Source organism: Neodiprion virginianus, chromosome 4, assembly GCF_021901495.1.
Source record: "Neodiprion virginianus isolate iyNeoVirg1 chromosome 4, iyNeoVirg1.1, whole genome shotgun sequence".
Taxonomy (NCBI): Eukaryota; Metazoa; Arthropoda; class Insecta; order Hymenoptera; family Diprionidae; genus Neodiprion; species Neodiprion virginianus.
In genome coordinates, this window is record NC_060880.1 from 33,625,414 (window position 1) to 33,640,078 (window position 14,665).

Sequence of the window (14,665 nt, forward strand, 5' to 3'; positions counted from 1 at the left end):
GTTTCCTCTGTTTTAATCCCGTACCTTTTCCCACTCGCCATCCGGAACGTTGTACGTATATACCTATAATACGTAATCGTAAATGGAAAACATTGCGCAGGTGAGTAAGTGCAAGACATTCCGTCGACTGGTACGAATTTGCACCAACTGAAGGGTATACCCGATGCGAGCTGTTTTTTATTTCCATTAAATTAAGATATCTCACAAGGTATGTATTATGCGTACGTGCGATTACCGGAGGATTAAACTTCGCACATGCTGAATTAACGCTGGATGGAAAAAACTTTGTACAAATTGCGACAAACATGCAACGGTTCTCATTCCCTGGTACACCATTATTCATCCATCGTTATATATAATCGTACCGGAACTTACTCCAGTCACATTATATATGTATATGAGCGGCTGATCAATGCTTTGGAACATCAGAAATCAGCAGCATTTTTTTCTCGCCTTCGGGTGAATCGGTGCTTGCAAGAAACAAACGGCCAACTGTGGCTTCAGTTTAACGAGACGAATCTCACGCATATTATACGTATAACAAGTTTAGCCAGCATCTTGTACTTGCGTTACGCGATGTAGACGAGTTACAAGTAGCCGCGAAGCAGTCAAGGTGATACTCGGCAAGGCGTACCCGTATACTGAGGAAAGAGGCAGGCATCAGGTGGATTTATCTGCGTTTTAATCAGCAGGGAACGGGAAATTCCTGGTGATAAGATCATCCTGGTGGCACGGCGTGTTGTAGTCGCGCATCGAAATTTAGCACGGCGGATGGCGCGATCTTAATTACAACGTCGTGACGTAACGGGTCGAAGAGGGGGGAGGGGGGGGGGGGAGGGGGACGCGACTAGCAATCCCATATCGGGGTTACGCGGACGGTTGAAATCCGCGCGACCTTAGGCCGGGGTTACCGAACCCGATGGCCCGGTAAAAAGCGAGGAATTTGCAAAAATGAACAATTATAGGAATCCAGAGTAGGCAGGTCGTCCTCCCTCCCTCCCTCTCCCTCTCTCTTTCTCTCTCTTTCTCCCTGGGCTCGACGCGCCGCCGGAAGCGGGGCGAGGGGATCACGAGGCGGATCTTTTGAAGTTGGAGCGCGCGCCGATCGTTGCGCCGCGTTTTGCGCCGTGTTTTGCTCCCTCGCGGTGCCGGCGAACGCGCGCGCGAGCGAGTTGCGAACGGCGAATCGCCCGGTCTCCGCGCCCTCTCTACGGTATTCGTTTGTTTCGTCGCGGCGTTCCCGGCTCTTCCTTCCACCGTTTCTCTTCCTCCTCGCGTGCTCCGCGCATTCCTTCTTTCCCGCTCCCGCATTGCTGTTCCTGCAGGCTCGCCCCGGAACCTCGAGGAGGCCTCGTTTTCTCCTTCGCAAATTCGCTCTTCGACTCGCCGAAAGAATCGGACCGAAGAAGAAACGGCATTCGGACGGACGTCGTGCGGCAGAGCCGCCTCGCCCGGAAGATCCTCCCGAAGAGAACTTCCATGCTTCTGCACTATTTGTCTCGTGCCTCTCTGTGAACGGCCTTGCCGACGATCGATGCGTCGAGACATCGATCCGCGAAACCTGGATCTCACGGTTTCCACCATGAGAATCGCTCGCGCGATTGACAGAGACGTTTGTTCTCTCCGCGAAGCGAGGCGAATCGAGGAAAAGAAAAAACATAAGCAGCTCAACGGAGCTACAAAGAAAATCGAAATATACGTATTCACGTTCGACCGGTACACGTGCTTTATATACGTCTACTCCTGCGGCGAATCGCCTATCGATCTTACAGTCACACGGTAAATAATAATTCGCTCGAACGGAAAATTTTTGTGTTAACATAGGCACAGCAAAAAAGCTTTTACTAGCATAATTAACAAGCTTGCTACAATAGAACTAAACTTAAGGGAGTGCCCTGGTAGATTTCGATGTCGTATATATCTCTAAATATCGAAGTCCACGCACCTCAATGGCAAAAAAAGACTTAACAGCCCCATTCTATATGCGGTTCTGAACTAAAACGCTCCAATACATATTTATTTCTACGTCAAATGAAAATGTGTGGGAATGTTTTACTTCAGAATTGTATATAGAATAAGGCTGTTAAGCCCTTTTTCGAGTTTGAGATACGTGTACTGTGATATTTGGAGATATGTAAGTTGGCTTCGACATCGACCAGGGCACCTCCTTAACTGTGCTTGCAAAATCTTTTCTGTTGCAGTGAAAATTTTGTCTTCGACATTTAAAATTCTTTCTGTGACTAGGTATTCTTGCACTAAAACTTGCTACTCGGCGTATTAAAATTTTTCATGCACGATCTATTTACGGATGAAAGATATTCACGATCCTCATTCAGTTGCTTATTTATTTATTTCTTCATTTTTCATTTGTCTTGCCCTGTCCGACGGCACGGTCACACACGCGCTTACCGCAAAAGGCGCTAACATCCGGTCTGTCAAAGTAAGCTCTTACACACTGTAACCTGCAGCACTCTTGTATTAGGTTATACGGATGCATTGCTCTCGACAAACGGCGGTCAGTTTATTACACGTTGATATCTCGGATCCTGATTTAAAGCGCGATACCTTCATACGGTTATAGGTAAGCGCGCACCGCGTTTATGAGCATTACATAACTGTGAAGGAAAAGTTGATTGATGTAGAGAGAAGAACATTCAAATTACTCCAGACCGAACAAACGCCGCGTGCGAATGTAATCGAGAGAAAAATTACTTCGTATAACGCGAAAAGCTGGTGATTTTTTTTTTTTTTTTTTTTTAAGGAACAAAATTTTTTCATTTCACAGCCCAGAAAGGCAAACTTGAAATCTGCTGTTAAATTATCCAAAATAAACAGATAAATGTCTGCAGCGAATCGTATTTTTGTTTTTCGCGAGTGTGAATAATAGGTCAAGACTCGGAGTGGGACGAGTCTGGAACATGTCGGAATTTTAGTTTCAAACAAAAGAGGCTTGGGTAAGAAACACCGAAGTTTGAAAGCGCGATGAAAAGTGTTGAGAGACGACAGAGAATAAACAAAAAATGAATAAAAAGGTTCGATAAAATGAATGAAAAACAAGAAGGCCCACACCCACAAATCCCGGGAGGACCCTGCGACTCAGACGGCGATATACCAGCGAAATGTGGGATTTATTAGATCGCGATATGCGGGGGCGTTTCCTCCTCCGTAACCCTTGCGCCCCCTCCTCCCTCCTCCCTCCTTCTATTCTCCATGCCTTAAAATTTACCTCCACCTTCCAGTTACGTGGCATACCGCGCATCCCCGAAGGGGACGAGGCTGCGTCTGTTCGTTCCTTCTTCCGTCGAGCTGTCCTCTCCTAGCTAAATTTGCACGTCGACACCTGTGCCTTCCCGCTGGTAGGAACCTCGTGCGAATAACGAGCCACCGATCGCAATGGGAAATAAAAAATTCTGATCCTCATCTCGTTCTGAGAATAATAGATGCGTGGAAGTTGCGCAGAATCTAAATTCCGAGAGGCGGCTCTCTTAGCGGTTAGAAATTGCGACCGCGAGATAACACCTTTACCCGGAATCTCTCTAAGGCAGTTTGGAACGCCACGGTTAATTTTTTAATCAGAAATTGGGATGCTCCGACAAAAAACGTCAATAATTCTTCGACGCTTGATTTCTTTCTTTATTTTTCATTCGAGGAATCCGACCGATACATCATATCTCAACAGCTTATACACGACGGGTTGTAATTACACGCACGTCGTACGAGCTGCGTTTTCAATTCAGATTTTTCAGTGGCAAATTTATATCGTTTTTATACGGTAATGATCCTCGTCGTTTCACAGCTGATGGAAAATTATATTGAAATAACAATAGATTGAATTTTGAATTCGGCTGTTGAGTGTTAACTAACGAAAATAAAATATGCGAATGCTTAAGCTAAAATTCATGATTTTGAAAAAAGTAGACCATTTTTATCTTGATACAGTCCGGATCTTCTCCATCCCATTTCACCTGTGTCAGTACCTGCTTCGGCATAAATCCGCGAGAATTTAGATGCAGAAAAACGATAGGAAACGTGATGATTTCGACACTACTCGGGCAGATTACTTTCAACCATTGACCGAAATTTCTCCCGTATGGTTCACGCACAAGCTGAAGCGGTGGGTGTACGTGGATGTGGCAGGGCGTAATCTTGGGCCCCCCGAGGGGCCCTCCGTGTAGATCGTACGGGTAGATGATCGAGGTGGACGGAGGGAAGAGGCCTGCTTCACAAATTTCTCGATGTTTCAGGCGTACATTGTTATTCTGTGTGAGTATACACGTCATAACGCGGGCTGTAAGCCTCTCGTTGAAAGTTCGGTTAGCCCGAGTGGGAGAGGAGGGGAGATGAGACGAGATGAGAGGAGAGGAGAGGAGAGGAGAGGAGAGGCTGGGGGCGGAGGAGGCTGCGTACCCACATAGTACGTACAACGAAGCCCGCGGAATGGGTCAGTCAGGCTCGGATACGCTGCGCGTTATTTCAATGTTGGCAGTAATGCCTGTTATTAAGGGATGATAATGATTGGTATTATCGCAACCAGGGAGCAGTGCAGGTAGCTGCTGATATAAATCATTCTCTATACTTCCTTCTTCTTACTCGGCCGTTCCTCGGCTGTATTCGCACACCGCTCGCACTTCACTCGCCTGCCAAGAAGCTGTAAATAATACAGCAAGTTGGACACCGTCATCCCGCGCACGAGTACCGAACTAGCCTCTCTTTCCCCGTTTATTATCTCTGCCAACTTCCGCGCAGTTTTCACCGCACTCCGAGACGTTTTACAATGTGTTTTTCTAACGCAACTTAATTCACAACTCGTCACCTCCTGCATCGTTCGAAAGTTCGAAAATGCAAACGTGAACGTCTCTCAAATTCCAAGGACTTTGAAACGAGAGATTGAACTCGCGTAAAAAAGTTTCCAAAACGGACCGTCTCGAGCAATGATTTATCGAAACTGTCAAAACCGGCGTTTTTGCAGGGATCACCCAGATGCCTACAGATACGTGATCTGAGATGACGGTAAAAAAAATTTACCGGTGCGCAGTAATCTCACTGTATGAAAAGTATCGAACGAGGAACGAGTTGTCTATTTTTTTCTTAATTTTACTGTTTTTTTTTTTTTTTTTTTTTTTTTGCTTGTATCGAAATTCGTTCCGGTCTTCAAATTAATCGAACGATCGGAGACGTTCGACGGACTGATTCACCTTTCACGCGGTGTTTTGTCTTTCTGATTTTCTTTGAAGCAAAATAAATGCAAAGTTGGTATTTTTTTAAAATCAGCGCGCCTCTAACCAACAACTAATTATCTTCACTCGTCAATGAAAATTGAAATCCGACCACGATTCTTACCACGAATGGATTGCCTTTTGCCTCGGTGAGGAGATACGACTCCGAGTAAACGGGATGCGAGCGGTGCGCGATATATCTAGCAGCCTTCCCCGACGGGGGCTTTGCCCAAGGTGTCGAGAAATTCCACGGTTAATTGGTCGATCGCCGTTTGATCCGTTATTTTTCACCGCGCTTATTGCACCGTTCGTTGCCACACCTGGATTATCATTTCCTCGAACGCGATCGACCGCGAACCGCAAACGCGCAGCCGCGAAACACGGACGGATGCAGGAAAATACGTATCATATCGACTCAATCCTGATTCGTCGGTGTTGTAACCGCGCGTTACGTTACGCGCAGCCCTCGACTAAGGCCAACGCAAAGAAAAATTTATGGAATACTGGTCTAAAAATTGTCCGATGTCGAGTGTTAAGAAGTACCGAAGAGCAGTTCCCGACTCCGGAAGGCCAGACGTTCCCTTCGTACTTTTGGCCGCGGTGTAATCTAGATTTTTTCTCTTCGTCGAGCATATAATGCTCGTTACCGACACTTCGAAGCCCTGCAGCGAGAAGCAGGAAAGCACTCGAGGCAATCCCGCTGGATCTATGGCCGACTTGACGGCGTTGACGTGACAGCTCATTAACTTTACTTTGGTGTTATTGCGTAGAACTGTGTATCGGCACGCACAGGTGTAGTGCAATGCCCGGGTTGTGGGCCAACCCCGGTCTTTTGGCCTGTACAAAGAGATTTTTTCCTCCCGTCATTATACTCAAGTTTCTTCATTGTACCTACACACAAGATACTGACGATCCGGTTCCAAAGTTTAAACTCAAATCGATGGCATGAGAACAGGATGGACGGATGGATCCACCGAGGCGAGACCAGTCGATCGCTTTTTAAGATATTGATACCAATTTCTCTATTCCGTATCGCCACAGTCACTGATCGTTGTAATTTCTTGTGCTTTTTCAGCTGCTACCACGCCGCAAGTAGGACACCGATGCCAACTGGACGTGCTTGTCTCCTGGACGTTGCGTCACATCCGACACGATACGGGTAAGTGGCCGATAGATGTTCAGTGCGTATTACGCGTACCGATATAGGTTAATACGACAATTTACGACGCTGCACTTGTGGATCGTCATTGCCTACGTTGTCGTCCTCACCGTCGCGATTTGTGCAGGACGAGTGCGTGTCGCGGTATCAGCTGTCGCTGTGTTTAATCTATATTATACCATGGCACGTAAAAACCTCGGGGCTGATTGTCTGTCAGCCACTGCGTCGTCCCTCCATTACAATACATATATCCGAGTAACGAAACTGAGCGACACGAAGACCGTCGTTGTACCAGTCGGTTTGGCTACAGCGGTGCATGCGGGGGAAAACGAGAAGCGAGGAATTAGTAGAAACGTCGAGATCCATGCCGAGGGTATCCATCATTCGTCTCGCGACGTCTCGGCTCCGGCTGGCTCGATTTTTTTCGTCGGCAAATTGAGAGCGCCTGATGGAAATTCGTTCCACGATCCGTCGAGACGTTGATTTGAACGAAAGCACCGGACGAGGCAAAGAAGGCAACAGGCACTGTCGAAAAGAGAAACTGCGAGCAAGGAAGATCCTGGGTACCGTATCGCTTGGCTGCACCACGCAGACCTACGTATGTACGTGCGGTACATTTATGAGTTTTGTTTGCAATTTTATCCTCCTCCTTCTCCTGCGATGATCGTCAATGTATCGCGTGAGGGGACAAAACCTTGCCTGCGCAGTTATTTCGTTGACCGACGGTCGACAGATACAACCCGATAACGACACAACAGTACAAGTCCTATTAGTTTTATTGTAAACCGATAATGGCGACTCGCTCGTCCGGGGAACGCAGACACCGATGGGACGGGACGAAACGCGACCCTATCCCAACACGCACAGAACAACCGACGCCAATGGGATAATAGAATCATGTGCGGGACTTAATACTACCACTCTGTCTATCCCTCCCTCGACTCTTTCCGCCATGCGATGCCTAGATTCTATAGTTTTAAATACTGCGAGTAGAACGTGGGTTCGATACCGATTTCCTAGTTGAGTTGAGTTTTTTTTTTTTTTTTCTTCTTCTTTTTTTTTATTCTCTTCTTTCTCCGCGACTCCACTTGCGATACGCGAAACAGAACGAGTAAATGACAGATTCTCTTTGCCAACATCTGTCCAATTCTCAGAGGTGTTCAGAACGAAGGGATGTTTACTTGAGGCAGTGAAAAATTTAACAGTGGGAAATCAAATCGTCAATTGAAAGAACTTGTATGACTGGAATACTCTCGGAAATCACTCACGAGGAATCAGTCGAGATAAATTACATTATTGACTTTTTTTCGACTTCGATGCAAAGCTTATTATAATATTATCTCGTATGAACCGAACTACTTCAGTTCATAAACATTCCAATGATTTCTATGTCATCGCGTGTTTTCGTTGCTTTCAAGTTTATCAAATGATTTTCATTGATATCCAATGATTGACCAGTGTTGTAGGCGATCTCCAATTATTCGTAGTAAGTTGTTGCGATCTTATCCGTGATGTAAAATCCCATGATGATATTAAAATCGTAATAGAAGTCACCCGAAGACAATATCAAATAAATGGTAGGTATCATTGGCTTGATTTCAATCCAATCGAATGGCCCTCCGATTCGAAACTTTATCGAAAATATTGATAAATTCAAAATTTAAGCAATACCTCGTCAAACATGTGTAAAATTGTGAATCACAAATGAAGACGGAAGGTCTGTCCTATGAGAAAATTAAATTACATTTTTTTTCTCCCTGGATTTTTTTTTTTATAGAATTGCAGTGGCAAGTTTTGCCATATTGCTGCGTGTAAAGTCTCTCGTGAAAAGTAATCGGAAACGGAAAGTGGCATTCCGTTCGTGCGAACAGCCCGAATAACTGGAAGAGTAACGATAAGAATCTACCGCCACCCGCTACTTTGCGGAAAGAATGAGTCTCAGCCCGCGTTACGGGCGCAGGAACGATACACGTGCACAAGTTCTTCCTCTTTTTTCGTTCCGTTTTCCTTCTTGCGGAAATCACGGTGCCAGATCCTCGCATGCGATTCGCCTTCGGCCGATATTCGTGAATCGCCCGAGGTCAGAACCTCCGGCGCATTTTATACAACCGGCGCACACCTTCTTCCGTTTTAATATTTCACCGCTATGCCGCGATATTATATGCGAGTACATACCTAGGTGGACGGCTAGATACTCGGCTGAGCCATGCGCTCGAATCCACACGCATCGATACGACTGTTTCCCTCTTCTCGACTCGCCATTGTCCATTGTGAAATATATATTGTTCAGGAAATGGTAGCGGCAGGAAGTAGTTGAGGAGGAAAAAAATAAAAGTACAATTCACAAAGTTCGAGTCTTTCTCTTCGTTTAACACAGATCATCGTCGTAATGCGGATTCAATTCGCTCCTATCCCTGTGTTGAAAAATGCATTGTTTTTTATCCAAGTTATATCAATTGACGCGAAACGACAAAACCCACTTCACAATGGCATCTTCGTTCATCTAGATCTCATGGCCAGTGGTGAAAGAGAACAGATAGGACGCAACTATGAGCAGCAATGGTTCACGGAGGTCGAAATCGATCGCCAGGTCGGACGTACATCGGTTTTTAAACGTCTGCATCGTTCCTTGGATTTTAGCTCAGGGTGGATATTCCTCTCTTCTATAGATACGCGCTATGTAGGTACATACTGTATACATAATATACGTATTTGCGTGAGTAGGAGACGGCCTGCAGCTGTCGTCGTAGTGGTCGTTTTTGCCATCGACCCGGGTACGTAGTACAAGTATACCGTATGCATGTGTTAACGTGGACGAGGAAACGGATGACTGATATCCCGCGACATGTTCGTGTGCCGATCGTGTTACAGATACGCGGTTCTTCAATTTTGTTTTTTCAATTACAATCCGAAAGGGTCGATTTATGTTCCATAGCTGCCGGCTATAAAACGACAATTCTTTTCAAACCAGCAAAACACCAGGAGCCGGCTCGCGTTTCCCAATCGATCGCAATCGAGTCGTCGTCATCTAATACCTCCGGCACAATCTGAACGACGCATTAGGCGTCTGCCTTTTTACGCGCTCGAATTGTTCCACGATTACCGAACCGCAGGGTTTCCCTTTCCTCGCCCTCGACACGTGTGTACGATCCACGGTATACAACGAACTAATTCACAACATCTATCACCCGATTTGTAGTAACGATACTCGTAATACAGGGAATCGCGTACCTATTATGGCCGATTAAATCGATGAACTATCGAAGTTATACAACGAGGGAATGAATCGAGTAGGCATAATAACGATGTAATGTAAAATACCGAGAAGAAAAATTGGGGGAGAGAGAGAGAGACGACGAGAAAAAATAACTGCCTACGAAAAGAGATGGGGGGAAAAAAGCTCGTGGAAGCACCATGCCAGTAGCTCAGAGATAGCTCGTGGATGACAAGAAACGAGCTCTTGGCTCTCGGTCGAACGGGTTGATTGGGCGATTACAGATTATTCATGGTACCTCCTGTGTGCACCTCGCACGCTGACTCTGATGGCGAGCGGTTATTCGTCGACGAAGAGGCGGGTATACAAGGTGCCGGCAACGCGGAGAACCGCGAGGTTCGAGCTGCTGCTGCTGTCGTTGTTGTTGTTGTTGTTGTTGTTGTTGTTGTTGTTGTTGTTGTTGTTGTTGTTGTTGCCGTTCTTCGTCCCACCGGCGTGGAAACTGCCTGCGACCGGGCTTCTTCTTCTGCTTTATAATACCATGAAGGATGAGCGGAGTTACGCGGATTCTCGCCGAAGGCTACTTTCCGATTCGACAGGCCTCCGCAAGGACCGAAGAAGTCTATTGTGTCTCTCTGACAGTCAGGCCCTGTTCAGCCGTCTTGTGTCTAATCGCAAACAATATCTTCCTGTTTTTCCTTTCTTTATCCGTTTTTTTTTTTTTCTCTTCATCCCAAAACAAATTTTCCTTACAATTTCCCGGTGGCGGTGTAACTGTACTTTACCACCTGAAGCTCCGAAAGCTTTTTTCCAACTTTGTATTCATCGGACCCATGCAATGCCCTGTAGTAGGCCAGCTGAGTTTGGAATTCGATCATCGCCGTTCATACGTACGAGGTCGTTGGTTTTAAACATGTTGTACAACTAAAGACGAACCCCCACGTCCACACAACATATTACGCGTCGCAGTGTGTATTAAGAGTAACTTCCGGAGTTCTCGATTAATTGAATTATCCGGTCTCGAACCCTTTTTTTCTTTCCTCGACGACCGACGCGGCTATTAACATCGCGGGTTCAGCCAGCCCTCGTAACCTCCGACTGCAGGCTTTGTTCATCGACCCAGCTGTTTTGCATTGCTCTATAATCCACCAATAAAATTCCACACCTTTTGCGATGGGTGATTAAGGAAATTTGACCAAATTTCAACATTAGGTCTGCATTTTTCCAAGCAACGTCAATAAGGTTAAAATTAAGGCCGACTCACGAATGCACGACTTCATTGTCGCAAGAAACGCTTCTGGGGTCATTTAAAACGGTTTCTTCTCTTTTACGAATTTATGATTCAGGCCGATTCGTCGACTTGAACAGTAACCTTGGGTTTTCAGCACGAATCAAGCATCACCCGGTTCCCCCCAGGAATCGGGTTTAACGAGGGAACCGATAAGTGTGCAATTAATTCCCCCGCACTTTTAGGCCCCGGTTTGTTTCTGACTGACCGAAGAGAGATTAGCCCCGACATCGCACGGTCATTGTAACCCGAACATATAGATGACCGGAGCATCTGTCGTTATTATCGAGACAGATGAGACAGAGACACGCCTTGACCAGCCACCGACTGCAGATAGAGTTACGCCATTCTCCGGGATGCCGAAGGGCGATTTAACAAGGTGGCTATAAATTTCGGAACATGCGTACGCGATACGGAACAGCGCGGTCATCCGACTCTGGATTGTCCGGTTCGCGCGAGAGACGATCAGCTCAGCTGTTTATCCGCGGTGTGTAATACCGACCACCTGGGGCCGCATTACGCTCGTTACGGCCCCTCGGGGATCGCCGATATTTACGATTCATCCTCTCGGCTCCTGGTCTTGAACCGCCAGATGATCGCGGACCGCTCGAGTGCCGGTCAAAAATAATTATCGGGGCGTAAAGCCGATTTTCAAGTACATGTCACGAAAATCAAATTTATTGTAGAGTTTTTCGGTCATTTTGAAGTGAAACTTTTTATATCCAACAAGGACTGGGGAATGTCGATGCAATAAAAAATTTGATGTTTGGAACAGCTTCGCTATGCGGAGAAAATCTAATATTCTGATCCAAGCAAACAATGACTTGTTGATTATCTGCCGGAGATAAACATCTGTTTTCATCGGACAGTATTATTTAATGCAGAAAAAAAAGGTTATTTCACCCTGCTCGACTGATCGTTCGAATTGATAGGAATAATCTGCTATATACTAAGAAATTATTTACACTCGTTAATGCGATCACAATCCTGAAAAACCGATTTCACTCCGCACATCTGGTTTCGTATTTACAACGGAATCTTTCTGATTGTGGTATAAAACTTTTTTGCACAAAAGGATTACGTTCAGAACAATTTGAGTAATCTTCCTGGTTGCGTATCGATGCAACGTTTCGTAGGTTGTGTTCAATTTTGTTTAACAAAACTAAACATTGTCCCGAATATAAAATTGTCAAATCGTTATTATTGCACCTATAATTTTTATTTTTATAATTTCATCATTTCCTTTTTATAGATTTTCATTAATTCTAATTCCTGAGAAAATATGTTCGAACTCTTGCTTCCTTACCCTGCCAAGATTGATTTTACCGACTACAGTCGTCGCGTTGCTTCTCCCATATTTTCATTCCTATCCAAAAACCTCTTCGAATGAATTGCAAAAAATGACTAGACTCACTTGTGTCTGCGTAAGTCCAAGACTGGCGGCGAGTTCTGCTCTTTCGGGAAGAGCGAGGTACTGTGTTCTCTGGAACCTCCTGTTAAGCTGTTGTAGTTGAAGGCTGCTGTAGATCGTCCTTGGTTTCCTCATTTTCTTCCCCTTTCCGTTCCTCAAGGATCCACCGCCACCACCGCCAAGCTCGTCCACCAGGGAGCCGCTCTTGTCGCCCAACGGGGAGAGGTCTGCGAACAGGCACCACCCTACATCAACCCTCGAAATTTTTCTCGCCCCAGAGTCAGTCTGGCCAAGAGTTAACAGCTAACCGCGAGCGGCCTCAACTTCGCGCCAAAGGCCCTTAATTTCTCGGCTCTTTAACAAGTTCGCGAACTCGGCTATTCTTCCTCCGGTCTCAAGCCGAGTTTGAGTTTCTAAAAAAAGCTGTCCCCGAATTAGAGAGAAAGCTGCGAAGATCGCGAACGGAGAAAATTAACGCAACGAACATACGGAAGTTTCGTCCCAGTGTCTTTACTTTTTCAACAGTTGTTCAACATTGTTACAGGTTATACGACGTGCGAAACGAGATTGAACATACGCGAATGCATACACGTGTGTGTATATGATACGCGTATACCCAACCCAGGCATAAATTATTCTGCCAATTTAATTAAGTACCGGTTAAATGTTAACACTGAATTATAAAGCTGTGGACTACGTTAACGCTGGTTCGTTCATTCGTTCGTTCGTTCATTCATTCATTCATTCATTCATTCAGGTTGTAAAAATGAACCGTGTGTATCATTTACATGGTAATTGATCGGGGCTAATTACTTGACGTTATTTCCATCGGAGCAACGGTGCGAGGGGAAAATCGCGCGCCGCGTTTGCTACGATCAGTGGGTAAGAATAATAGCTCGTGTGAACAAACGTAATACAGTTTGAAATTGCGCTCGAAATTAGAAGGCAAAAAATACACATACGGGTGTGCGCGCGTGGAACCAGAACTCGATAAGAAATTTTACAACCGCCAACCGGCCCGTACTCTTTTCCTCCTCCTCCTCGTCTATCCGTGTCCCACACACCGCCCTCACCTTCCTCGTATACACACGTCGGGTTATGTACACTCGTACGTTGCAGGCAGCCATGCAATTCTTAGGTTACATAAGCCCCATTATTCCCCTCCTCCCTAGGTTAGTGCCACCGTTAGAACCCGACTCGTCCTGTATGTGCGAGCTTTTTCTTCCCACGTGTGCGTGTTATATTATATTATATATTTTATGTGTCACGAGGATTAGTATGTTATTAACAAATTTCTTTGGATATTACGTTGGAAAGAATTTTACGACTCTGAGTTTCTACTCTTAACGATTCACGAAAACATCTTAAATATCCGTCGTAGGCGCGTCAATTAATTTCTTACGCAATAACGAAGGTAGACATTTTCTTGATACATTTGTCAAACATTTTTACGACGATTGCAATGGTAATAGATAAGAAAGTTAAGGAGGGAACCTTCTCCGTTGAATTCATTTTATCAAGTTATACTGCAATTTGTTCAAAAGATTGATTTCAGGTATATCGAACACGAGTTTTCGCGATCAACGTTGTTCGTCAAATTCCGAATTTTCGGCACATGATCTTATCTTACTTCTCTTCAATGCTACCCGTGAGACAATCTACTGCACTGTTTGTCATACTTGTTCAATTTATTAATCACGTGATTCGAATTTATTGCCTCTAAGTCACAGCGCGTAACTGGTTCCAATCTTTTCATGTAGTTATATACACTATTATTTATGTACTATACAACTGGTCTCGTATTTACAATAACCGTAAATTTTCCTATCATGAGCTAGTTTTCCCTTGTTGTAAAATGCCGCGGCTGCATAGCTAGTCCTGTTTTTCATTGAGCCACGATTAGAATCAATTGATTCTTATCGAATTATATGAACTTGAATTTCTTGTCTCCGAAACTCGACTCCGTCTGGGAGAAAAGATACGATCGACGACGTAACTTCAAGGTTTCTTTTTTTTTGTAATTTTTTCGTACAAAATATCGTTGACAATTAACTAACCACGAGAAAGAGCGACACGTGACGGTAAAAGGCCAAGTCTGAGTTGGCCAAGGCCCTCGCCCCATCAGCCCGGAACCCCCACTGGGCCCAAAGCGCCCCACTGCCTGTCCCATTGTTTCAGAAAATTGGCTTAGCACAATGGAAGTATTTTCAAAGTCAAAAATTCAGCAGCAAGGTGCAATATATTATTGTTCGTGGAATAGATACAGAGGAGAATAGTTTTTGATGCATACAATTAGTAGGGAGGTTGTACAGTTGAAAATCAATACTTTATTCCTGCGATATATTGCCTTTTTAACCTACGGCGATTCTGCTATGAA

The 14,665-nt window shown here is 45.1% G+C and overlaps 1 protein-coding gene across 2 annotated transcripts in view; it reads right to left on the bottom strand.

Annotated features, from left to right (window-relative positions):
• Window positions 1-14,665, bottom strand: part of LOC124303862 (homeotic protein distal-less) — a 58,322-nt gene that overhangs the window by 36,086 nt on the left and 7,571 nt on the right. Inside the window, exon 2 of one of the 2 annotated variants that reach the window (XM_046761629.1) lies at window positions 12,292-12,515. In XM_046761629.1, coding sequence (XP_046617585.1) covers window positions 12,292-12,515 — 224 coding nt within the window. Of the gene's footprint in view, window positions 1-12,291; window positions 12,534-14,665 lie in introns of both variants that reach the window. The other variant, XM_046761628.1, reaches the window with a different exon arrangement.